The sequence below is a fragment of the Rana temporaria genome, chromosome 3 (genome assembly GCF_905171775.1).
Source record: "Rana temporaria chromosome 3, aRanTem1.1, whole genome shotgun sequence".
Lineage (NCBI taxonomy): Eukaryota > Metazoa > Chordata > Amphibia > Anura > Ranidae > Rana > Rana temporaria.
The window spans coordinates 7,668,845-7,695,935 of NC_053491.1; the positions used below are offsets into that span (position 1 = coordinate 7,668,845).

General features: G+C 45.9%; 1 protein-coding gene across 1 annotated transcript in view; it reads right to left on the reverse strand.

Annotated features, from left to right (window-relative positions):
* The window catches only part of FRMD5 (FERM domain containing 5), a 135,872-nt gene that overhangs the window by 15,306 nt on the left and 93,475 nt on the right, over nt 1–27,091 (reverse strand). Inside the window, exons 9-12 of the mRNA XM_040342196.1 lie at nt 11,666–11,729; nt 2,609–2,700; nt 2,435–2,509; nt 106–174 (exon numbers count right to left, since the gene is read on the reverse strand). Of these exons, the coding sequence (XP_040198130.1) occupies nt 106–174; nt 2,435–2,509; nt 2,609–2,700; nt 11,666–11,729 (300 nt within the window). The remainder of the gene's footprint in view (nt 1–105; nt 175–2,434; nt 2,510–2,608; nt 2,701–11,665; nt 11,730–27,091) is intronic.

Below are 27,091 nucleotides of genomic sequence, written 5' to 3' on the forward strand. Positions count from 1 at the left end.
ACAAAAGCACTGTGATATATATATTGCTGTGCACAGGCATCACACTCATCTTGTGAATGAATATAACACACAGAGCGGGGGTTGGTAGGTAAGGGGAGCGCTGACCTGTGGATCTCGGGCGGATCCCTCTTGATTTTTGCACTGGATTCCATCACTTCTTTGGCGACTCGTCCGCTATTGTAAGAAGAGAAATTTCCTTTTTAATATTTTTCTCCAAAATAATAGGAAGCTGTCATCTACTGTAGACTCTCTCAGTCCCCGCCCCCTTTAATAAGGACCAGCGGGGGTGTGGTCGCAGCACATCACACTGTATACTTTTTTTTATTTTTTTAAACTTTATTAAAATGTCACACAGTGACATTTTATTAAAATGACATTAAAAGCTCAATATATAGAAAAATATAAAAAAATTATACTTACCTGCTCTCTGTGTAAGGTTTTTGCACAGAGCAGCCCCAATCCTCCTCTTCTCAGGTCCCCCTGTTGGAGCTCTGGGTTCCTCCCCCTTTGCCAAGTTCCCCTCCATAGCAAGCTGCTTTCTATAGGGGGTACACTTGCCTGCTCCAGTGGCGGCTGGTGCTCAAAGTTTTTGGGGGGGCAAACGAAAAAGAAAAAAATTGCAGACTCACTGTGCCCATCAAACACAGCCACTGTTGCCATGCCATCAAACGCAGCCACTGTGCCATCAATTCGCACCACTGTGCCATGCCATCAAACGCAGCAACTGTGCCATCAATTTGCGCCACTGTGCCATGCCATCAAACGCAGCCACTGTGCCATGCCATCAAACACAGCCACTGTGCCATCAATTCGCACCACTGTGCCATGCCATCAAACGCAGCAACTGTGCCATCAATTTGCGCCACTGTGCCATGCCATCAAACGCAGCCACTGTGCCATGCCATCAAACGCAGCCACTGTGCCATGCCATCAAATGCAGCCACTGTGCCATCAATTGTCACCACTGTGCCATGCCATCAAACGCAGCCACTGTGCCATCAACTCGCACCACTGTGCCATCAAACGCAGCCACTGTGCCATGCCATCAAACGCAGCCACTGTGCCATGCCGTCAAACACAGCCACTGTGCCATCAATTGTCGCCACTGTGCCAATTGTCACCACTGTGCCCTTTAATTGTCACCACTGTGCCCATTGATGTCACTGTGCCTTTTAATTGTCGCCACTGTGCCCTTTAATTGTCGCCACTGTGCCCATTGATGTCACTGTGCCCTTTAATTGTCGCCACTGTGCCCTTTAATTGTCGCCACTGTGCCCATTGATGTCACTGTGCCCTTTAATTGTCCCCACTGTGCCAAATTTCGCCACTGTGCCCATTCATGCCGCTGTGTCAATTGTCCCCATTGTCGCCACTGTGCCCATTGATGTCACTGTGCCCTTTAATTGTCCCCACTGTGCCAAATTGTCGACACTGTGACCATTCATGCCGCTGTGCCAATTGTCGCCACTGTGCCCATTGATGTCACTGTGCCCTTCGTCGCTGCTGTGCCCTGTAAAATTCCCCTCCCCTCCCCCGCCCCCGCCCGGCACTTACCCTTACTGGAGTCAGCCATCCTAGTCCCTTGATGTCTTCTCCCACCCTTGATGACGCTTCAGCCAATCAGGTTACCGATAGCCAGAACCGGTGAACCTGATTGGCTGAGACGTATGCCAGTCTTATCCAAGGAATTACCTCCTCAAAATGCGATGCCAGAGTGTCTATCTAAAATGTGTATTGAAGCCCCATTGTGTGATGTTGGGGGTGGAGAGTTTCATTGTCCCTGTGACTACTGTAGCATATTTGAAACTGTATATAAGAAAGCTAAGGTACCATTAAAAGTATTCATTCATTTTGGAACCAAAAAGAACAGAGCTTGTGTCTCGTCGTAATTCTGGGGGAATTCTTATGGAATGGATCGTGTCTGCTGGCTTGTCAGATAAGCTGTCGTGGGGCGATGGAATGGAATATCGTAAACGGTGGTGACTGTTACAATGGTACTTTACATATACGCCAGAACCTGGCTCAGCCTCTCAGAGCATGAGCCAGCTGCTCCCGCCCCCTCCACAGCCCAGCGCTCCAGTGAGCATGGTCGGGCAGAGAGACGGTGACTGACAGTCACCAGCTCTCTGCTCGCGGAGCGCTGAGAACCCAGCGATCAGCGGTCTTTGATCCTTAGAGCCGGCAAGGGGACAGTTGCTGAATCAGACCGATGCTGCATCCACCTAGGTAAGTATGATCATTAAAGAAAAAAAAATCCCTAAACTTATTGGTAATACCACGCTACTATTCCCTCATGACGGCCCGTAGGCCGAAACGCGCTGGGGGGAGCCTGCAGCAATGACATACGACGCCACATGGCTACACCACGAAGACAGTCCAGTACGGGGGGCATCCTAGCAGTCCTCTTCTAGTGCCCACCGCCCCCCACACTCACCTGTACCGGAAGCGGCTTCCCTTGAAGAACAGATTACTGCTGGAGACGGTACGGACCTGGTTGGAGTTCTCCAATCTAAGTAATAGAAAACAAAACGTTCAATACAGACAAGAGAAGTGATAAAAAAAAACATCTGCGAGGTGATACAGAGAGGAGATCGGGGGGAATACCGACTTGTAGAATGACTGGTTCTCCACGCCGCACTTCCACAAGTGTTTGCAGGCCTCCGGAGTGGGAGCGAGGAAGGTCAACACAAGGCGCTTCTCCTAGAAAAGACGGAATTTACAAGCAAGCTGAGCCTCCCATAGTCCGGGTCATATATACGTTTTATATATATCATTTATTCCAAGGTCTGAGGATATAATGGAGCGCTGTCAGATCATGCCATGACTACAACGTATGGTGAGATACTTGTGGCATGGGGGGGAGGGGGGGTCCTACGGTATCACAGCTCTCACACTACCTTGTGTATATTATCATTGACCCATGTACATTATATATATCCTGACTGACTGGTATATATAAGGCCTATATGACTGATGAATACACACACACGCTACATGTACATATAAAGCTGGTACATCATACATGGACAAGTGCGTTTACTTTCTTCCCATTGAAACAAAGAGAGAGGATTAGGAGACTTGGAGCACCGGTCAGGGATACATTGTCTCCTGCAACCCGGGTGAAATGCAACCTGAAGTCAAATACAGTAATACCTTGGATTACGAGCATAATCTGTCCCAGAAGAATTGTAATCCAAAGCGAGGTTCCCCATAGGAATCAATGGAAACTCAGATAATTCGTTCCAGTGTCTCTGCTAGCGTATGCAGTACCACATGTGGCCAGAGGTGAGGGGGGCGCGGAAGACGCTCGGGAACGGAGTGTCTCTCAGTGTCTCCAAGCGGCTCCGAGTGTCTCACAGCGTCACCGGCACCCCCCCCCCCCCCGCACCTCTGGCCACATGCGGTACTGCATACCCCAGAGGCTTAAAGCGGGGGTTCACCCTTAGAGGGCACTTTTTCCCCTTAGATTCCTGCTCATTTTCTCTAGGGGAATCGGCTATTTGTTTTAAAATATGATCCGTACTTACCCGTTTACGAGATGCATCCTCTCCGTCGCTTCCGGGTATGGGCTGCGGGAATGGGCGTTCCTTCTTGATTGACAGTCTTCCGAGAGGCTTCCGACGGTCGCATCCATCGCGTCACTCGTAGCCGAAAGAAGCCGAACGTCGGTGCGGCTCTATACTGCGCCTGCGCACCGACGTCCGGCTTCTTTTGGCTACGAGTGACGCGATGTATGCGACCGTCAGAAGCCTCTCGGAAGACTGTCAATCAAGAAGGAACGCCCGCTCCCGAAGACCCATACCTGGAAGCGACGGAAGAAGATGCATCTCGAAAACGGGTAAGTACTGCTCATATTTTAATACAAATAGCCGATTTCCCTAGACAGAACGAGCAGGAAGCTAAGGGGAGAAAAAAAAAAATTTAATAAATGGGTGAACTCCCGCTTTAAATCCTGCTCATCTTCCGAGACAACACCCGCAAACCGAGTCAGGATTTAACCACTTGCCGACTGCAGCTCGCCGATATACAGAATGGCACGGGCAGGTAAATGGGCGTACCTGTATGTCCCTTTAAAACTGCCGCCCAGCGGGTCCCGTGAGTGCGCCCGCGGGTACCGGGAATTCGATGTTCCCGGGCGGCCCACGATTCGGCGGTTCGGTAAAGGCAGAACAGGGGGATGCCTTTGTAAACAAGTTCTGCCTAGTGACATGTCAGTGATCTACTGTTCCCTGTGATCGGGAACAGTGATCGCTAACATGTCACTGGTAGCTCCTCCCCCTAACAGTTAGAATCACTCCCTAGGACACACCTAACCCCTTCAGCACCCTGTAATCGGGAACAGTGATCGCTGACGTGTCACTGGTTGGTTGCTCCTCCTCCTAACCGTTAGAATCACCCCCTGGGACACTGCCAGTGTTATTTTCACAGTAATCAGTGCATTTTTATAGCACTGATCGCAGTATAAATCACAATGGTCCCAAAAATGTGTCAAAAGTGTCCGATGTGCCATAAAGTCGCAGTCACGATAAAAATTGCAGATCGCCGTCATTATTAGTAAAAAAATTAAATAATAATAAAAATGCCATAAAATTCTCCCCTATTTTGTAGACGCTATAACTTTTGCGCAAACCAATCAATAAACGCTTATTGCGATTTTTTTTTTACCAAAAATATGTAGGATACGTATCGGTCTACAAATGAGAAAAATTTTTTTTTTTTTTTTTCTATTGGGGATATTTATTATAGCAGAAAAGTACAAAATATTGTTTTTTTTTTCAAATTGTCGCTCAATTTTTGTTTATAGCGCAAAAAAAATCAAACCGCAGAGGTGATCAAATACCACTAAAAGAAAGCTCTATTTGTGGGAAAAAAAGGACGTCAATTTTGTTTGGGAGCCACGTCGTACGACCGCGCAATTGTCAGTTAAAGCGACGCAGCACCGAATCGCAAAAAAAACGGGCCGGTCATTTGGCAGCCTAATGGTCCGGGGCTGAAGTGGTTAAAAAAAAACAAAAAACGATTGTATTGCGAAAACGCTCGTAAACCGCGTTACTCGCGATCTTAAGTTTTACTGTACAGAGGCTGTAATTGCTGACCTCGCCTTCTGAAAATGCTAGCTGCTTGGCTGCTAGGCTTATCCCATGACTTCGGTCATTTCTGAATCACTGACCTGGAATTTTGCATGCAATCAGATCAGGGAATCTGATTTGCATACTTGCTGCAGGTGGGTGAAAATGTTGAAACTGTTGGACCCAGCCACTTTCAGAAGGAGGAGCTACTTCATAGGAGGAGCAAGGCCCTATTTAAAGGAGAAGTACGGGAGAAAGCTGGTTCAGCTGGCGGGCTGAAGCCTTCTGTTGGGTGGTGACCTCACAAAGCCGGTCCAGGCTGGGGAAAGATCGCGACCATACAGGCAGGATCCAGGACCGTCGTCATAGCATCATGGGCCCCTGGGCAAAGTAATGCTCTGGGGCCCCTACAATGGAGACAGTGCAGGTAAACATAAATCAAGTAGGTAGGAGGTAGGGGACATCTAGGGTGTAGAGGGGTCAGAGTGCTGGGGGCAGCCCGGGCTCAAGGATCAGCTGCTTTGGGGAAAGAGCAGGGGCCCCCCATGCAGCTGGGGCCCCTGGGCAGTGCCCAGGTGTGCCCTCTCATTAAGACAGCCCTGGCAGGATCCACCCCTGGACCAGAACCTGGCTCAGCCTCTCAGTGAGCCGCTGAGAGCATGAGCCAGCCGCTCCCGCCCCCCTCCACAGCCCAGTGCTCCAGTGAGCATGGTCGGGCAGAGTGACTGACCAGCTCTCTGCTCGCGGAGCGCTGAGAACCCAGCGGTCTTTGATCCTTAGAGCCAGCAGGGGACAGTTGCTGAATCAGATCGATGCTGCATCCACCTAGGTAAGTATGATTCTTAAAGCGGTTCTCCACCCTAAAGTGGAGTCCCGCTGATCGGAACCCTCCCCCCCTCCGGTGTCACATTTGACACCTTTTTAGGGGGGAGGGGGGTGCAGATACCTGTCTAAAGACAGGTATTTGCACCCACTTCCGGCCCGGCATTCACGGGCAAAAGACGGGCATTCCGTCACATCCCGTCACCCCCCCCCCGTTGTGTGCTGGGAACACTCGGCTCCCAGCACACAGCGGGAGCCAATCGGCAGGCGCGGCGCGACTCGTGCATGCGCCGTAGGGAACCGGGCAGTGAACCCGCAGCGCTTCACTTCCTGGTTCCCTCAGCGTGGATGGCGGGGGGAGCAGCAGAGAGACGAGCGATCGCTCGTCCTCTGCTGCGGACGGCGCTGGACTCCAGGACAGGTAAGTGTCCTAATATTAAAAGTCAGCAGCTGCAGTATTTGTAGCCGCTGGCATTTAATATTTTTTTCCCATGGCACATCCGCTTTAAAGAAAAAAAAAATCCACAAACTTATTGGTAATACCACGCTACTATTCCCTCATGACGGCCCGTAGGCCGAAACGCACTGGGCGGAGCCTGCAGCAATGACATAAGACGCCATATTGGATGCAGTTTGTTGGACGTTTCTGTGTATGTTCTTACTATTATTTTTAATAAATGTTTTTATGGGTTACACTATGGGATATGCGTTTTGTGATCTCATATCTACATTGTGAGTGACACCTTCTGCCAAGGAGGAATTACGTAATGGAAAATCAGAAGTGTGCAATGACTTCATCAGAAGTGTGCAAAGACTTCATCAGAAGTGTGCAAAGACTTCATCAGAATTGTCCAATGACTTCATCAGAATTGTCCAATGACTTCATCAGAAGTGTCCAATGACTTCATCAGAAGTGTCCAATGACTTCATCAGAAGTGTGCAATAACTTCATCAGAATTGCCCAATTACTTCATCAGAATTGCCCAATGACTTCATCAGAAGTGTGTAATGACTTCATCAGAATTGCCCAATTACTTCATCAGAATTGCCCAATGACTTCAAAAGAAGTGTCCAATGACTTCATCAGAATTGCCCAATGACTTCATCAGAAGTGTCCCCTGACTTAAGTGTCATTGGACACTTCTGATGAAGTCAGCGGACACTTCTGATGAAGTCATTGGACACTTCTGATGAAGTCAGCGGACACTTCTGATGAAGTCATTGGACACTTCTGATGATGTCAGGGGACACTTCTGATGAAGTCACTGAACACTTCTGATGAAGTCAGTGGAGTAGCGTGGAGATGCAGCGATTGGCCTGAAAAACTGGATTTAAAATCAACTTCCCCACCCACTGATTACAGATATCAAAGTCTACCTCAGCAATACCCATTTGTGTGTATACCACGGGTTCTGTGTATATACACATCAGTCATTCAGAAGAGGTATATATAAACATGTAAGAAATGATGCGAGTCTCTTAAAGCGTATCTAAACCAAAAAACAAAAAAGTGTAATATGCTTCAGCTTACAAATCCTTACATGTGGTGGCTGCATTAGTTTACCTTTTTTTGGCTTTTCACCTGGTGATCCTCCCAGTAAGTCTGTTTTTTTTTCCAGCTTCCTTTATCAGACCAAACTGTCCAGCAAAAGCGTCAGTTAGAGGGATGAGACAAACCATTCACCACTAGCAGGGGGTGCTCACAATGTTCAGTTTTTATTAATTGATGTAAAACCTTTTATGCCAAAAGGAAAAAAACTGTTACTGATTATGAAGTGTGATCCGGAGTTCAGCTTGGTTTAGACATGGCAAAGGCCTCCGACAATCGATCCCCGTTCAGAATGCTTTTCAGAGGCATTTGACAGGCGGTGAGGAGGGGATTGGATGCCGCCTGATCTCCTGTTTTAACCCTTTAAATACCACACCAATGCGCCATATCTGCATGCATTGCCAGGGCTGGACTGGGACAGAAATTTGGCCCTGGACTTCATCCAGACTGGCCCACCTTGACAGGTCTCTCCCATGGCAGCCGGGCAACTCCCGCACCCCCCCCCCCCCCCCGGCCACCCAAGCACCCCCACTTCCCCTTCACTAGCCGTTCTACTTTATTAGAGTAGAACGGTTGGTTCTGGTCCTCTTATAGGCAGTACCAGTGGGGAATCTAGACATTATTTCACCCGGGGGAAAGAATCAGTTTGGTGCCCCCCCCTTATGGGACAAGATTAGGCAGAAGTGAGAAACTCCCAGTCCATAGCTGTTGAGTCAACTGTCTGTCCCCTCCCCCATTCTCCTCTGGTCCCCCCGGGTGATCGCTGTGGGAAGGGAGAGACAGGAGCGGAGGGGGGCGGCGGTCCGCTGTCACTGAAGCCGGCCCACTGAGCCATCGGCCCACCGGGAAACTCCCTGTAGCCCCAATGGCCAGTCCATTCCTGTGCATTGCACACATTTGGCGAGGCAGTTGCGGCGCGTCCCCGTTAGCTGGAATCGGTTGCACTTGGTGACAGAACTGCTCATCAAACGCTAGAAGGAAATCATTTTTGTTGCAGGCACAAAGCAAAGCATCATAACATTGGCATGTGAACACCCCCATTCATTGGTTTTGAAACTTAACGGGGGTGAGTAGTAAAAAAAATACCTCAATTGTGTGTTTTATTAACCACTTGCTTACTGGGCACATATACCCCCCTCCTGCCCAGGCGAAATTCCAGCTTACGGCACTGCGTCACTTTAACTGACATTTGCGCGGTCGTGCGACATGGCTCCCAAACAAAATTTACGTCCTTTTTCCCCACAAATAGAGCTTTCTATTGGTGGTATTTGATCACCTCTGCGTTTTTTATTTTTTGCGCTATAAACAAAAAAAGAGCGACAATTTAAAAAAAAAATATATATATTTTTTACTTGTTGCTAAAATAAATATCCCAATTTTTTTTTAAAAAAAACTATTTTTTTTCTCAGTTAAGGCCGATACTTATTTTTCAACGTATTTTTGTAAAGAAAATCGCAGTAACCGACTGGTTTGCGCAAAAGTTATAGCGCCTACAAAATAGGGGACAAAATTATGATTTTTTTTTTTACTAGTAATGGCGGCGATCTGCTACTTTTATTGGGACTGCGACGTTATGGCGGACACATCGGACACTTTTGACACAATTTTGGGACCATTCACATTTATACAGCGATCAGCGCTATAAAAATGCACTAATTACTGTATAAATGTGACTGGCAGTGAAGGGGTTAACACTAGGGGGTGAGGAAGGGGTTAAATGTGTATCCTGGGTGTGTTCTAACTGTGTGGGGGGAGGGGGGTGACTGGGGGAGGTGACCGATGCTGTGTCCCTATGTACAAAAGACACAGATCGGTCTCCTCTCCTCTGACAGCACGTGGAGCTCTGTGTTTACACCCCATCATTACACACAGAGCTCCACGTCCCTGCTGTGTTACCGACGATCGCGTGTACCCGGCGGACATCGCGGCCGCCAGGTACACGCATCGGCTCCCGAGCGATGCGCCGGGACAGTGTTTACCCGCTGCGCGCCCCCCCAGAGGCGCGCGCGGGTAATGCTTTTAAAAAGACGTCCAAAGACGTCCACTTGGCACTTGAGAGCCGCGCTGTTGACGTCTTTTGTCAATAGCGCGGGTCTCAAGTGGTTAATCTCACCTACTATTAGGCTTCATTTCCACTGGCGTTTTTACAGCCACTTTTTTTAGCCTTTTTTACAGCTTAAAAACGCCTGTCCATGTTTATTTTGTACAAAAAAATGTTTATTTTTTTTTCTGTGAGCTGGAGCTCAAAAACGCAGTGGTAGAGTTTTTGCGTGTTTTTGAGCGTTTTTTAATGTCTGGCGTTTTTACAGCTCTATTGCTGGAGCCACAGAACGCCCTGGTCCCGCGTTTTTGTGGGCATGATGCCATAGAATAACATGGACAGGCGTTTTTAAGCTGTAAAAAACGCTCAGAAAAGTGGCTGTAAAAACGCCAGTGGAAATGAAGCCTTAGGGTTGTCCAGATACCACTTTTTTGAGACCGAGTACAAGTACCGATACTTTTTTTCAAGTACTTGCCGATACCGAATACCGATACTTTTTTTAATGTGGCAGTATTTTTTTTTTTTTTTTTTACATATGTTTTTTTTTTACAGTGATTTTTATTATTTTTTTTAGGGGGGGGTGGATTGTCAGGCCCTGTACACACGAGAGGATCAATCCGCTGGAATTGATCCGCGGACCGGCTCCAGCAGATAGATCCTATGGTGTGTACAATCCAGCGGATCTGTTTCCGCGGATTTTTATCCCCTGGGATGGATTTCCAGCGGATAAAAATTTTAAGACATGCTTTAAAATCTATCCGCTTGAATCCATCCCAACGGATTGATCCGCTGGTCTGTACAGACTCACCGGATCAATCCGTCCGAAGGGATCCCCCGCATGCGTCGTAATGATTTGACGCATGCGTGGAATTCCTTATATGACAGCATCGCCGCGTCATCATCGCGGCGACGGCGCGACACGTCATCACGATGGGATTTCGGCGCGGATTGCGATCCGATGGTGAGTACACTCCATCGGATCAAAATCCTCGGAAATCCTCGAGAGGATTTATCCGCGGAAACGGTCCGGTGGACCGTATCCGCGGATCAATCCTCTCGTGTGTACTAGGCCTCAGTGTGTTTTTTTTTTTTTTTAATCAGCCCTGTTGGGGGTCTTTGGTGAGATTTCAGGGGTCTTAACAGACCTCGGACATCTCCCCTTTAAGATTCCCCAGTCCCTTTCTCTGCAGCCTCAGCTGAAATGAATGGAGAGAAGCTCCTCCATTCATAAACTGAAGCATCGTAAACACAGGAGGTTACGATGCTCAGTTATATGAATGGACAGAGTCACTGATCACCGACTCTGTTCATTCGGAAAAGGTAGGAGCCGGGCTTAGTGGCTGCACGAACGGACAGGGGGAGGTGAGAGCAGCACAGGGGGGAAGACAACACTGAGCACGGGGGAGAGAAGACTTGCAACTCCCCTGCCTGCCCAGGTATTGGGTGAAGCATCGGGAGCATTTCCCCGAGTACAAGTACTCGGGGAAATGCTCGGTATCGGTACCGATACTAGTATCGGGACATCCCTACCTACTATGTAACTATGTATCACAGCAAGTACATACAGTACGGTGCTTATGGACACAGCAAATATGATGTAGTTCCCAACACGTTTCGCCCTTAATCTGGGCTTCTTCAGGGGGTGCTGTCCACTAAGAGCTTAAGCCTTCTAATAGAAAGAGATATATACATTGAAGTCAGCATAAAGCATTTTTAGAAAAATAAACAAAAAATAAATAATAAATAAATAAAATATATTTTTATTTATTCATTTTTTTTATATTATTTTTTTGTATCTAACTCTCTATCTGATTTTTGTTCGGGGGAAATACATTCATTCCAATTATTATTTTAAAAGCAAATAAAAGGAAAATCCACTTGGTCAGCTTTAGACAGGAAGTGAGTTACTGGCAGGATCACCAGGTGGGAATAAAGTAAAAAAAATCCTAATAAAAAAAAAAAAACGAATGCAGCCGCCACATACAAGGATCGGTAAGCTGCGATATATATAACATTTTTGGTTTAGATACAACTTTAAAGGTTTTCAGAATAAATCAGGCAATATAAAAAAATCCCAGTCAGTTAGTGTATATATATGTATATGAATCTATTATCTGGTCACCCTGTATATATACCAGTCCATATGTATATACCAGTCTGTCAGGGTATATATTGACATTTTACCTCCTTCTCTCTCACATATAAATGAAATGTTTTTCCTTCAAATTTCATTTTTGTGGCATCGCCCCTGAAATAAAACAAAAATAAATAAAAATCACAAAGACTTTGACAAAACGACAAGACAAGACCAAGTGCATTGTGGGAAGAACGGGATGACGGCGGCTATATATAGAGGGGGGATGGAAAGGGGGTCGTCCCAAAGGATCACATGATGGAGATGAACCAATACGAAGGGATACCATGAGAAATGATAAGATACAATATGATACAATGAGATACAATGAGGTACAATCAGATACGATGTGTTTGGCTGGATGTGGTGAATTTTTCCTACTTATGTAACCTTCACCACACCGAATGATAGTGGGCTGTAACCTACATATTGGAAGAGCCCCCGAGTTTAGACCAGGATCAGTAAACTGCTAATTCTGTACATTTTTGGTGCAGTCGAATGTTCACGAACAAGTCCACAAAAAGTATAGTTAATAGACAAGCTTGGTTTTGGCTTGAACCCATAAGGAAACTGCCAGTCCCGGCCTAATAAGCTAAATAACCTGCCCCCCCCCCCCCGATGCACGAAGGAGCTGGGATGACATTATTGACCTAATATGAGCACTTTATTGACCCAACATGGCCCCATGGCATTGACCTAACATGGCCACGTGTCTTAGGCTGACATTGATCCAATATGGCCCCATGTCATTTATCTATAATAGCCACATGGCATTAATCTAATATGACCCTACATCATTGGTCTAATGTGGCCCCACGTCATTGACCTAATATGGCCCAGTGTCATTGACCATATAAGGCCTCATGTCATTGACCTAATATGACCCCACATCACAGATCTAATATGGCCGCATGTCATTGATCCAATATTGCCACGTCATTGACCTAATATGGCCTCACATCACGGATCTAATATGAACTCATGCCATTGACCTAATATATCCACATGTCATTGAACTAAGTTGGTTGCACATCATTGATCCAATATGGCCCCATGTCATTGACCTAATAGGGCCACATGTCATTGACCCAATATGGCCAAACGTCATTGATCCAATATGGTTCCACGTCATTAAACTAATATGGCCTCACGTCATTGATCTAATAATGCACCACGTCATTGATCCAATATGGCTCCGTGTCATTAAACTAATATGGCCTTGTGTCATTGACCTAATATGGCCTCACGTCATTGATCTAATATGGCCTCACGTCATTGATCTAATATGGCCTCACGTCATTGATCTAATATGGAACCACGTCATTGATCTAATATGGAACCACGTCATTGATCTAATATGGCCTCACGTCATTGACCTAATATGGCCCCACGTCATTGATCTAATATGGCCTCACATCATTGATCTAATATGGAACCACATCATTGATCTAATATTGCCTCACGTCATTGATCTAATATGGAACCACGTCATTGATCTAATATGGAACCACGTCATTGATCTAATATGGCCTCACGTCATTGACCCAATATGGCCTCACGTCATTGACCTAATATGGCCTCACGTCATTGATCTAATATGGAACCACGTCATTGATCTAATATGGCCTCACGTCATTGATCTAATGTGGCCTCACGTCATTGATCTAATATGGAACCACGTCATTGATCTAATATGGCCCCATGTCATTGATCTAATATGGCCTCACGTCATTGACCTAATATGGCCTCACGTCATTGATCTAATATGGCCTCACATCATTGACCTAATATGGCCTCATGTCATTGACCTAATATGGCCTCACGTCATTGACCTAATATGGAACCACGTCATTGACCTAATATGGAACCAGGTCATTGATCTAATATGGCCTCACGTCATTGATCTAATATGGCCTTACGTCATTGATCTAATATGGAACCACATCATTGATCTAATATGGAACCACGTCATTGTTTTTATATGGCCTCACGTCATTGATCTAAAATGGCCTCACATCATTGACCTAATATGGCCTCACGTCATTGACCTAATATGGCCCCACGTCATTGACCTAATATGGCCTCACGTCATTGATCTAATATGGAACCACATCATTGATCTAATATGGCCTCACGTCATTGATCTAATATGGCCTCACGCCATTGACCTAATATGGCCTCACGTCATTGACCTAATATGGCCTCATGTCATTGATCTAATATGGCCTCATGTCATTGATCTAATATGGAACGACGTCATTGATCTAATATGGCCTCACATCATTGATCTAATATGGCCTCACGTCATTGATCTAATATGGCCTCACGTCATTGATCTAATATGGCCCCACGTCATTGATCTAATATGGCCCCACGTCATTGACCTAATATGGCCTCACATCATTGATCTAATATGGCCTCACGTCATTGATCTAATATGGCCTCACGCCATTGACCTAATATGGCCTCACGTCATTGACCTAATATGGCCTCATGTCATTGATCTAATATGGCCTCATGTCATTGATCTAATATGGAACGACGTCATTGATCTAATATGGCCTCACATCATTGATCTAATATGGCCCCACGTCATTGATCTAATATGGCCCCACGTCATTGACCTAATATGGCCTCACATCATTGATCTAATATGGCCTCACGTCATTGACCTAATATGGCCTCACGTCATTGATCTAATATGGCCTCACGTCATTGATCTAATATGGCCTCACGTCATTGATCTAATATGGAACCACGTCATTGATCTAATATGGCCTCATGTCATTGATCTAATATGGAACCACGTCATTGATCTAATATGGAACCACGTCATTGATCTAATATGGCATCACGTCATTGATCTAATATGGCCTCACGTCATTGATCTAATATGGAACCACGTCATTGATCTAATATGGAACCATGTCATTTATCTAATATGGCCTCATGTCATTGACCTAATATGGCCTCATGTCATTGATCTAATATGGAACCACGTCATTGATCTAATATGGAACCACATCATTGATCTAATATGGAACCATGTCATTGATCTAATATGGCCTCACATCATTGATCTAATATGGAACCACGTCATTGATCTAATATGGCCTCACGTCATTGATCTAATATGGAACCACGTCATTGATCTAATATGGAACCACGTCATTGATCTAATATGGCCTCACGTCATTGACCTAATATGGCCTCACGTCATTGATCTAATATGGAACCACGTCATTGATCTAATTTGGCCTCACGTCATTGACCTAATATGGCCTCACGTCATTGACCTAATATGGCCTCACATCATTGACCTAATATGGCCCTCACGTCATTGACCTAATATGGCCTCACGTCATTGACCTAATATGGAACCACGTCATTGATCTAATATGGCCTCACGTCATTGATCTAATATGGCCTCACGTCATTGATCTAATATGGAACCACATCATTGATCTAATATGGAACCACGTCATTGTTTTTATATGGCCTCACGTCATTGATCTAATATGGCCTCACGTCATTGACCTAATATGGAACCACATCATTGATCTAATATGGCCTCAGGTCATTGATCTAATATGGAACCACGTCATTGATCTAATATGGCCCCATGTCATTGATCTAAAATGGCCTCACATCATTGACCTAATATGGCCTCACGTTATTGACCTAATATGGCCCCACGTCATTGACCTAATATGGCCTCACGTCATTGATCTAATATGGAACCACATCATTGATCTAATATGGCCTCACGTCATTGATCTAATATGGCCTCACGCCATTGACCTAATATGGCCTCACGTCATTGACCTAATATGGCCTCATGTCATTGATCTAATATGGCCTCATGTCATTGATCTAATATGGAACGACGTCATTGATCTAATATGGCCTCACATCATTGATCTAATATGGCCTCACGTCATTGATCTAATATGGCCTCACGTCATTGATCTAATATGGCCCCACGTCATTGATCTAATAAGGCCCCACGTCATTGATCTAATATGGCCCCACGTCATTGACCTAATATGGCCTCACATCATTGATCTAATATGGCCTCACGTCATTGATCTAATATGGCCTCACGTCATTGATCTAATATGGCCTCACGTCATTGATCTAATATGGAACCACGTCATTGATCTAATATGGCCTCACGTCATTGATCTAATATGGAACCACGTCATTGATCTAATATGGAACCACGTCATTGACCTAATATGGCCTCACATCATTGATCTAATATGGCCTCACGTCATTGATCTAATATGGCCTCACGTCATTGATCTAATATGGCCTCACGTCATTGATCTAATATGGCCTCACGTCATTGATCTAATATGGCCTCACGTCATTGATCTAATATGGAACCACGTCATTGATCTAATATGGAACCACGTCATTGATCTAATATGGCCTCACGTCATTGATCTAATATGGCCTCACGTCATTGATCTAATATGGAACCACGTCATTGACCTAATATGGCCTCACGTCATTGATCTAATATGGCCTCACGTCATTGATCTAATATGGAACCACGTCATTGATCTAATATGGCCCCACGTCATTGATCTAATATGGCCCCACGTCATTGACCTAATATGGCCTCACATCATTGATCTAATATGGCCTCACGTCATTGATCTAATATGGCCTCACGTCATTGATCTAATATGGAACCACGTCATTGATCTAATATGGAACCACGTCATTGATCTAATATGGAACCACGTCATTGATCTAATATGGCATCACGTCATTGATCTAATATGGCCTCACGTCATTGATCTAATATGGAACCACGTCATTGATCTAATATGGAACCATGTCATTTATCTAATATGGCCTCACATCATTGATCTAATATAGAACCACGTCATTGATCTAATATGGAACCACATCATTGATCTAATATGGCCTCACATCATTGATCTAATATGGAACCACGTCATTGATCTAATATGGCCTCACGTCATTGATCTAATATGGCCTCACGTCATTGATCTAATATGGAACCACGTCATTGATCTAATATGGAACCACGTCATTGATCTAATTTGGCCTCACGTCATTGACCTAATATGGCCTCACGTCATTGACCTAATATGGCCTCACGTCATTGACCTAATATGGCCTCACGTCATTGACCTAATATGGCCTCACGTCATTGACCTAATATGGCCTCACGTCATTGATCTAATATGGCCTCACGTCATTGACCTAATATGGCCTCACGTCATTGACCAAATATGGCCTCACGTCATTGATCTAATATGGCCTCACGTCATTGATCTAATATGGCCTCACGTCATTGATCTAATATGGCCTCACGTCATTGATCTAATATGGCCTCACGTCATTGATCTAATATGGCCTCACGTCATTGATCTAATGTGGCCTCACGTCATTGATCTAATATGGCCTCACGTCATTGATCTAATATGGCCTCACGTCATTGATCTAATATGGCCTCACGTCATTGATCTAATATGGAACCACGTCATTGATCTAATATGGCCTCACGTCATTGACCCAATATGGCCTCACGTCATTGACCTAATATGGCCTCACATCATTGACCTAATATGGCCTCACGTCATTGATCTAATGTGGCCTCACGTCATTGATCTAATATGGCCTCACGTCATTGATCTAATATGGAACCACGTCATTGATCTAATATGGCCTCACGTCATTGACCCAATATGGCCTCACGTCATTGACCTAATATGGCCTCACATCATTGACCTAATATGGCCTCACATCATTGATCTAATATGGAACCACGTCATTGATCTAATATGGCCTCACGTCATTGATCTAATGTGGCCTCACGTCATTGATCCAATATGGAATCATGTCATTGATCTAATATGGCCTCACGTCATTGATCTAATATGGCCTCACGTCATTGACCTAATATGGCCCCACGTCATTGACCTAATATGGCCTCACGTCATTGATCTAATATGGAACCACATCATTGATCTAATATGGCCTCACGTCATTGATCTAATATGGAACCACGTCATTGACCTAATATGGCCTCACATCATTGATCTAATATGGAACCACATCATTGATCTAATATGGCCTCACGTCATTGACCTAATATGGCCTCATGTCATTGATCTAATATGGAACGACGTCATTGATCTAATATGGAACCACATCATTGATCTAATATGGCCTCACGTCATTGACCTAATATGGCCTCATGTCATTGATCTAATATGGAACGACGTCATTGATCTAATATGGCCCCACGTCATTGATCTAATATGGCCTCACATCATTGATCTAATATGGCCTCACGTCATTGATCTAATATGGCCCCACGTCATTGATCTAATATGGCCCCACGTCATTGATCTAATATGGCCTCACGTCATTGATCTAATATGGCCTCACGTCATTGATCTAATATGGCCTCACGTCATTGATCTAATATGGAACCACGTCATTGATCTAATATGGAACCACGTCATTGATCTAATATGGAACCACGTCATTGATCTAATATGGAACCACGTCATTGATCTAATATGGCCTCACGTCATTGATCTAATATGGCCTCACGTCATTGATCTAATATGGCCTCACATCATTGACCTAATATGGCCTCACGTCATTGATCTAATATGGCCTCACGTCATTGATCTAATATGGCCCCACGTCATTGATCTAATATGGCCCCACGTCATTGACCTAATATGGCCTCACGTCATTGATCTAATATGGAACCACGTCATTGATCTAATATGACCTCACGTCATTGATCTAATAGGGAACTACGTCATTGATCTAATATGGAAACACGTCATTGATCTAATATGGCCTCACGTCAGTGATCTAATATGGCCTCACATCATTGATCTAATATGGCCTCACGTCATTGATCTAATATGGCCTCACGTCATTGATCTAATATGGCCTCACGTCATTGATCTAATATGGCCTCACGTCATTGATCTAATATGGAACCACGTCATTGATCTAATATGACTCCACGTCATTGACCTAATATGGCCTCACGTCATTGATCTAATATGGAACCACGTCATTGACCTAATATGGCCTCACGTCATTGATTTAATATGGAACCACGTCATTGATCTAATATGGCCTCACGTCATTGATCTAATATGGCCTCACGTCATTGATCTAATATGGAACCACGTCATTGATCTAATATGACTCCACGTCATTAAACTTATATGGCCTCACGTCATTGATCTAATATGGCCTCACGTCATTGATCTAATGTGGCCTCACGTCATTGACCTAATATGGCCTCACGTCATTGACCTAATATGGAACCACGTCATTGCTCTAATATGGCCTCACGTCATTGATCTAATATGGAACCACTTCATTGATCTAATATGGCCTCACGTCACTGACCTAATATGGCCTCACGTCATTGATCGAATATGGCCTCACGTCATTGATCTAATATGGCCTCACGTCATTGATCTAATATGGCCCCACGTCATTGATCTAATATGGAACCACGTCATTGACCCAATATGGCCTCACGTCATTGATCTAATATGGCCTCACGTCATTGATCTAATATGGAACCACGTCATTGACCTAATATGGCCTCACGTCATTGATCTAATATGGCCTCACGTCATTGATCTAATATGGCCTCACGTCATTGATCTAATATGGCCTCACGTCATTGATCTAATATGGCCTCATGTCATTGATCTAATATGGAACCACGTCATTGATCTAATATGGAACCACGTCATTGATCTAATATGGAACCACGTCAATGATCTAATATGGAACCACATCATTGATCTAATATGGCCCCACGTCATTGATCTAATATGGCCTCACGTCATTGATCTAATATGGCCTCACATCATTGATCTAATATGGCCTCACGTCATTGATCTAATATGTCCAAACAACATTGACCTAATATGGCCTCACATCATTGATCTAATATGGCCTCACGTCATTGATCTAATATGGCCTCACGTCATTGATCTAATATGGCCTCACGTCATTGATCTAATATGGCCTCACGTCGTTGATCTAATATGGCCCCACGTCGTTGACCTAATATGGCCTCACGTCATTGATCTAATATGGCCTCACGTCATTGATCTAATATGGCCTCACGTCATTGACCTAATATGGCCTCACATCATTGACTAATATGGCCTCACGTCATTGACCTAATATGGCCTCACGTCATTGATCTAATATGGCCTCACGTCATTGATCTAATATGGCCTCACATCATTGACCTAATATGGCCTCACATCATTGATCTAATATGGATAGACGTCATTGATCTAATATGGCCTCACATCATTGACCTAATATGGCCTCACGTCATTGATCTAATATGGATAGACGTCATTGATCTAATATGGCCTCACATCATTGATCTAATATGGCCTCACGTCATTGACCTAATATGGCCTCACGTCATTGATCTAATATGGCCTCACGTCATTGACCTAATATGGCCTCACGTCATTGATCTAATATGGCCTAACGTCATTGATCTAATATGGCCTCACGTCATTGATCTAATATGGCCTCATGTCATTGATCTAATATGGAACCATGTCATTGATCTAATATGGAACCACGTCATTGATCTAATATGGCCTCACATCATTGACCTAATCGTCGTACTCAGTTCTGCCTGTGAAGGTCACCCCACAAATTGCTAAGTGGGAAAATCGGGGGGTCCTTGTGGGGGGGATGGGGATTTAAGCTCCCTTTGGTTTTGCTACCATTCTGCCCCATGTCTGCCCAGGAAGGGGTGAAAGAGAATATATGAACTCTGAGGAAGGTGAAATCGTTTTCGGGGTGCTGGGGGCATTACGGTGAGGGAAAAGACCAGATCTGGGTGTTGGCCATGGACAATGAAATCTCTCTCTGTACATCAAGCTTCTCTCTGTACATTCCACATACAAACACTCGTGATGAACTTTAAAGGCAGATCACAGACAAAGGTTTACTGGAAGAGACTGCAGAAAATTCCAGATCCAATATGATTTTAAAATGTGTGGTTGGGCCAAGCAAACTATTTCCATTACATACCGTATATACTCGAGTATAAGCCGACCCGAATATAAGCCGAGGCACCTAATTTTACCACAAAAAAATGGGAAAACTTATTGATTCGAGTATAAGGCTAGGGGGTGGGAAAACAATGCCCATTTGCAGCCTCACTGTGCCCATTTTCAGCCTCACTGTGCCCACCTGCAGCTTCACTGTGCCCATTTGCAGCCTCACTGTGCCCATTTGCAGCTTCACTGTGCCCATCTGCAGCCTCACTGTGCCCATTTGCAACCTAACTGTGCCCATTTACAGCCTCACTGTGCCCATCTGCAACCTCACTGTGCCCATCTTCAGCCTCACTGTGCCCATCTTCAGCCTCACTGTGCCCATCTTCAGCCTCACTGTGCCCATCTTCAGCCTCACTGTGCCCATCTGCAGCCTCACCGTGCCCATTTGCAGCCTCACCATTTAAAGTAGCATTCCATATCCAATATGATTTTAAAATGTGTGGTTGGGCCAAGCAAACTATTTCCATTACATACCGTATATACTCAAGTATAAGCTGACCCGATTATAAGCCGAGGCACCTAATTTTACCACAAAAAAATTGGAAAACGTATTGACTCGAGTATAAGGCTAGGAGGTGGGAAATGCAGCAGCTACTGGTAAACAATGCCCATTTGCAGCCTCCCTGTGCCCATCTGCAGCCTCACTATGTCCATCTGCAGCCTCACTGTGCCCATTTGCAGATTCACTGTGCCCATCTGCAGCCTCACTGTGCCCATCTGCTGCCTAACAGTGCCCATTTGCAGCTTCACTGTGCCCATCTGCAGCCTCGCTGTGCCCATTTGCAACCTCACTGTGCCCATCTACAGCCTCACTGTGCCCGCCTGCAGCCTCACTGTGCCCATCTTCAGCCTTACTGTGCCCATTTGCAGCCTCACCATGCCCATCTGCAACCTCACTGTGCCCATCTGCAGCCTCACTGTGCCCATCTGCAGCCTTACTCTGCCCATCTGCAGCCTTACTCTGCCCATCTGCAGCCTCACTGTGCCCATCTGCAGCCTCACTGTGCCCATCTGCAGCCTCAGTGTGCCCATTTGCAACCTCACTGTGACCATCTACAGCCTCACTGTGCCCATCTGCAGCCTCACTGTGCCCATCTGCAGCCTTACTGTGCCCATTTGCAGCCTCACCATGCCCATCTGTTCCCATCTGCAGCCTCACTGTGCCCATCTGCAGCCTTACTGTGTCCATTTGCAGCCTCACCATGCCCATCTGTTCCCATCTGCAGCTTCACTGTGCACATTTGCAGCCTCCCCTTGTTTTTTTATGGTCTTCCGCTGTCCACTACTCTGTTGGGTTTGAACCGTGACTACAACAAAATGTTGTCGACTCGGAAACACTGCCGGCCGCTGTTAGACCTCTATAGGCGGATCGCCGGTGCTATCCAGACCTCTAGAGGCGGTCGCAGCAATAGCTCGAGTATAACCTGAGGGGGGCGTTTTCAGCTGAAGAACTCGGCTTACACTCAAGTATATACGGTAACTATGCGGCTGCTGTGTGTGCCGCAAGAAACTGTACTATAATACTATTCGCTTCCATATTGGATAGCCGGTTCTTCCCGCTAGTCTCTAAAAATGTCAATTTACTATTGCTTTAGGCCTCATTCACACACCGCAGAGGCTTGAATTCTGCTTGTTTTGCGAGACAAAATGAAAAAATTTAAAATAATAGCTCGTATTGCGAAGCGCTCGTTAACCACTTAAGGACCGCCTCCTGCACATATACGTCGGCAGAATGGCACATCTGGGCACAAGCACGTACAGGTACATCCTCTTTAAGTGCCCAGCCATGGGGGTGCGCTCCCGCGACCCGGTCCGAAGCTCCATGACCGCAGGACCCGATCGCCGCTGGAGTCCCGCGATCGGTCCCCGGAGCTGAAGAACGGGGAGAGGTGAGTGTAAACACAGCTTCCCCGTTCTTCACTGTGGCGCCGTCATCGATCGTCTGTTCCCTAATATAGGGAACTACAATCAATGACGTCACACCTACAGCCACACCTCCCTACAGTTAGAAACACAAATGAGGTCACACTTAACCCCTTCAGCGCCCCCTAGTGGTTAATTCCGAAAAAACGGCAACTGTCATTTTCACAGTAATCAGAGCATTTTTATAGCATTTTTTGCTGTGAAAATGACAATGGTCCCAAAAATGTGTCAAAATTGTCCGAAGTGTCCGCCATAATGTTGCAGTCACGAAAAAAATCGCTGATCGCCGCCATTAGTAGTAAAACATTTTTTTTTTATAAAAATGCAATAAAACTATCCCCTATTTTGTAAACGCTATAAATTTTGCGCAAACCATTCAATAAATGCCATTTTTTTTTACCAAAAATAGGTAGAAGAATACGTATCGGCCTAAACTGAGGGAAAAAAATACTTTTTATATATTTTTGGGGGATATTTATTATAGCAAAAATTAAAAAATATTGCATTTTTTTCAAAATTGTCGCTCTATTTTTGTTTTTAGCGCAAAAAATAAAAACCGCAGAGGTGATCAAATACCACCAAAAGAAAGCTTTATTTGTGGAGAAAAAAGGACGCCAATTTTGTTTGGGAGCCACGTCGCACGACCGCGCAATTGTCAGTTAAAGCGACGCAGTGCCGAATCCCAAAAAGTGCTCTGGTCTTTCACCAGCAATATGGTCCGGGGGTTAAGTGGTTAAACGCATTTCTCGCAATCCGAGGTATTACTGTATATTGATTTTGCAGTGCTGCACTTTATTTTTTATTTGTCCCAATACAATAGCCCAGTGATGGAGAACCTCGGCACCCCGGATGTTTTGGAACTACATTTCCCATGAGCCTCAGGCACTCTGCAGTGTAGTTGAGTATCATGGGAAATGTAGTTTCCAAAACATCTGGGGTGCCAAGGTTCCCCATCACTGCTCTAGCCCATCGGGGAGACCTGTTCATCTGTGCTTTAGCTTCATTCCTTTTCTAAAAAAACGAAAACAGGAATTTGATTGGCTGCTGTGGGTGACGATGATATTTTTTTTTATAAGATATCTATGACGTAGAACATAGTTACATAGTTACCATGGGTGTCCGCTCCATAGGGCAAGGGGGGGCAATTGACCCCCCCTGGAAAATCGAGAAGGTGTTTAAGAGTCTCGCGGCCTGTCTGAGCGGTCCCGGGCCGGATGTCACACAGACACAGCGAGCAGAGTGAAGCCGCCTCCCCCTCCAGTGTTTATGTGTACACAGGGGGAGGAAACCTGCTGTGACCCGGCCGTGCTGATGGCTGATCTGAGGTACTAAATGGGATGGGGGGAGGGAAGGTCCGTCTGTGCTGAAAGGGGGGGTCTGTGCTGAAGGGGTGGTCTGTGCGTAATGGGGGGCTGTGCTGAAGGGGGGGGTCCATCAGTGCTGAATGGAGGGGTCTGTGCTGAATGGAGGGGTCTGTGCTGAAGGGGGGGGTGTCCATCAGTGCTGAATGGAGGGGTCTTTTCTGAATGGAGGGGTCTGTGCTGAAGGGGGGGGGGTCTGTGCTGAAGGGGGGTCTGTACATTCTCTAGGCTATATTCATATGGGCATGGAGTGAAGCTGAATTATCTCAAGAGCTATTTCACACTGCCAACTGGCCGCGTTATCGGTAAAGCGTCGCTAAAAAGTGCTGCTTTACCATCGTTTTAGATGCGCTATTTGGCCGCTAGCGGGGTGCTTTTAACCCCTGCTAGCGTTTGAAGAAAGGGTTAAATGTGTATCGCCGTTGCGGAAGCCCCCCCCCCCTAAAAAAAATTCAGCAGACGCCCATGATAGTTACATAGTAACTATGTTCTACATCATAGATATCTTATAAAAAAATATCATCATTACCCACAGCAGCCAATCAAATTCCTGTTCCTGCTGTAGGTAACAATGATATCTATGACGTAGAAGACAGTATTCATACCAAACCAAGACACAGGACATACATGGAACCAGTAGCACAGTGTGGAGAGATACAGAAGGAGACATTGAGGACTGTACAGATAATACACACAGCGGGAGGACACACACCCTGCAGCAGAAGCCGCCCCCCACCTCCCCCCCGACTCAGACTGCCCCTGCTTGCCATCCATCAGCCGCTCTGTGCAGATATTAGATGTGAAGGGTACAGCTAGCCTAGTGCTCTGTGTAAAATAATATAAACCCAATACCAATACCATACCAAGAGCCACTACAGGGAAGAAGAAAACTCAGACGGGGAGTGTAATGCTCTCCGAAAAACACCGCAGCTGTGCTAAAGTCAGGAACCCCCGGCTACTGAGATTAATAGGAGAGCTTTTTTTATAGAGGAATATAATATCTGTCCTAAATCTGGCTTCATGTGTGTATGGACTGCATTGTAGACATTAGTATGCTGTTGGCTTCTGTGATGGTTACAGTGTTATAAAGCAGGGGTCTCCAAACTGCGGCCCGAGGGCCAGATGCGGCCCTTTGCTAGCCTTTATCCGGCCTTCAGGTTTTTTTTTCCTACCACTGATATGAGGCACTATTCCTCCCACTGACTCCAACAAGGGGGCACTTTTTCTTCCACTGATACCAATGATGAGATACAATTACTCCTACTAATAGGGGCACTACTCCTTATCCTACTGATCGCAAACTACGAGGCCATATTTACTCTCACCAATGCTGGGCCCGGGGCTTTTTCTGCCCCCGCTGGCCACAATCCGGCCCTCCTAAAGGCTGAAGAACAATAAACTGGCCCTTTGTTTGAAAAGTTTGGAGACCCCTGTTATAAAGTAAAAGGAGCTTCAACAGTGAGGGCCAATGAGATGGAGGATAAGGTCCGGGTATGCCGGCCAATGAGATGGAGGATAAGGTCCGGGTATGCCGGCCAATGAGATGGAGGATAAGGTCCGGGTATGCCGGCCAATGAGACGGGGGATAAGGTCCGGGTATGCCGGCCAATGAGACGGGGGATAAGGTCCGGGTATGCCGGCCAATGAGATGGGGGATAAGGTCCAGGTATGCCGGCCAATGAGACGGGGGATAAGGTCCGGGTATGCCGGCCAATGAGACGGGGGATAAGGTCCGGGTATGCCGGCCAATGAGACGGGGGATAAGGTCCGGGTATGCCGGCCAATGAGACGGGGGACAAGGTCCGGGTATGCCGGCCAATGAGACGGGGGATGAGGTCCGGGTATGCCGGCCCATGAGAGGGGGGATAAGGTCCGGGTATGCCGGCCAATGAGACGGGGGATAAGGTCCGGGTATGCCGGCCAATGAGACGGGGGATAAGGTCCGGGTATGCCGGCCAATGAGACGGGGGATAAGGTCCGGGTATGCCGGTTACGTTGTTAAGAAGGCAAAAGGTGCTAAATTTACAATGCGGTCACATGAGAAGGGAGAACCAAGTGCGTGGTTATATGACGGGCGCACAGAGAGGAGAAAATAAGACAGATCACTGGAAATAGAGATTCAGGACAGAGAAGAGACAGAAGATTGTCAACCAAAAAAAAAAAAAAACAACCAATGGCTCCATGTTTTGGAAACAGCCAATCAGATGTTGGCAGCCTTTGGCGAGTCCAACTGGAGCCGGAATGGATTCCACAATATGGAGCTGTTGGTCCTTCACGAGGATCTGAAGAGCACTTGTAGTCTAGGAATAGAGGCGATACGGAGGTAAGTAGGGAAGTTCAGAGTTGTCCTCGTGTTTTTCTCATTGTGAAGGTTTTAGGGCATTTAAAACGCTGACATCATAGACCCCTTGCTTATCTCCCCAGGTTACGGGTTACCTTTTCCAGTTTTTCCGGGATGACAGTTTATGTTTGGTTTTGGGTGGATGCCCGCATCAGTTTGACAAGGTGCAGGGCGGGTGGGGGGGAGGCGGGAAAATTATGTTAATGTTACTGGATGCAATAGTGAATACTTTAAGTCAAAAGCTAATTACCGTATTTATTGGCATATAACGCGCACTTTTTTCCCCCTTAAAATCAGGGGAAAATTGTGGGTGTGCGTTATACGCCGATACCCGCTCCTCTCTGCGCCAAATCCAAAAACGAACACCGAACATGGACGGAGACGGACACCGGGGGTGGAGGCCGCAGACGGACACGCTGGACGGAGACGGACACCGGGATGGAGGCCGCAGACGGACACGCTGGACGGAGTCGGACACCTGGATGAAGGCCGCAGACGGACTCGCGCAAGGCCGCAGACGGACACGTGACAAGGCCGCCGATGGATGCAGGGCAAAAATTTAAGTTTTCTTTTTTTTTCCTTTTTTTACCTCTCTAAACTTGGGGTGCGCGTTATATGCCGGGGTGCGCTATACCCCGATAAATACGGTACGCAGAATTGTTGTGAGTCATGTTGGTATCACTGGTGGGCTGCATTTATCACTGCTGAGGGCCTGCGCTGCATGGT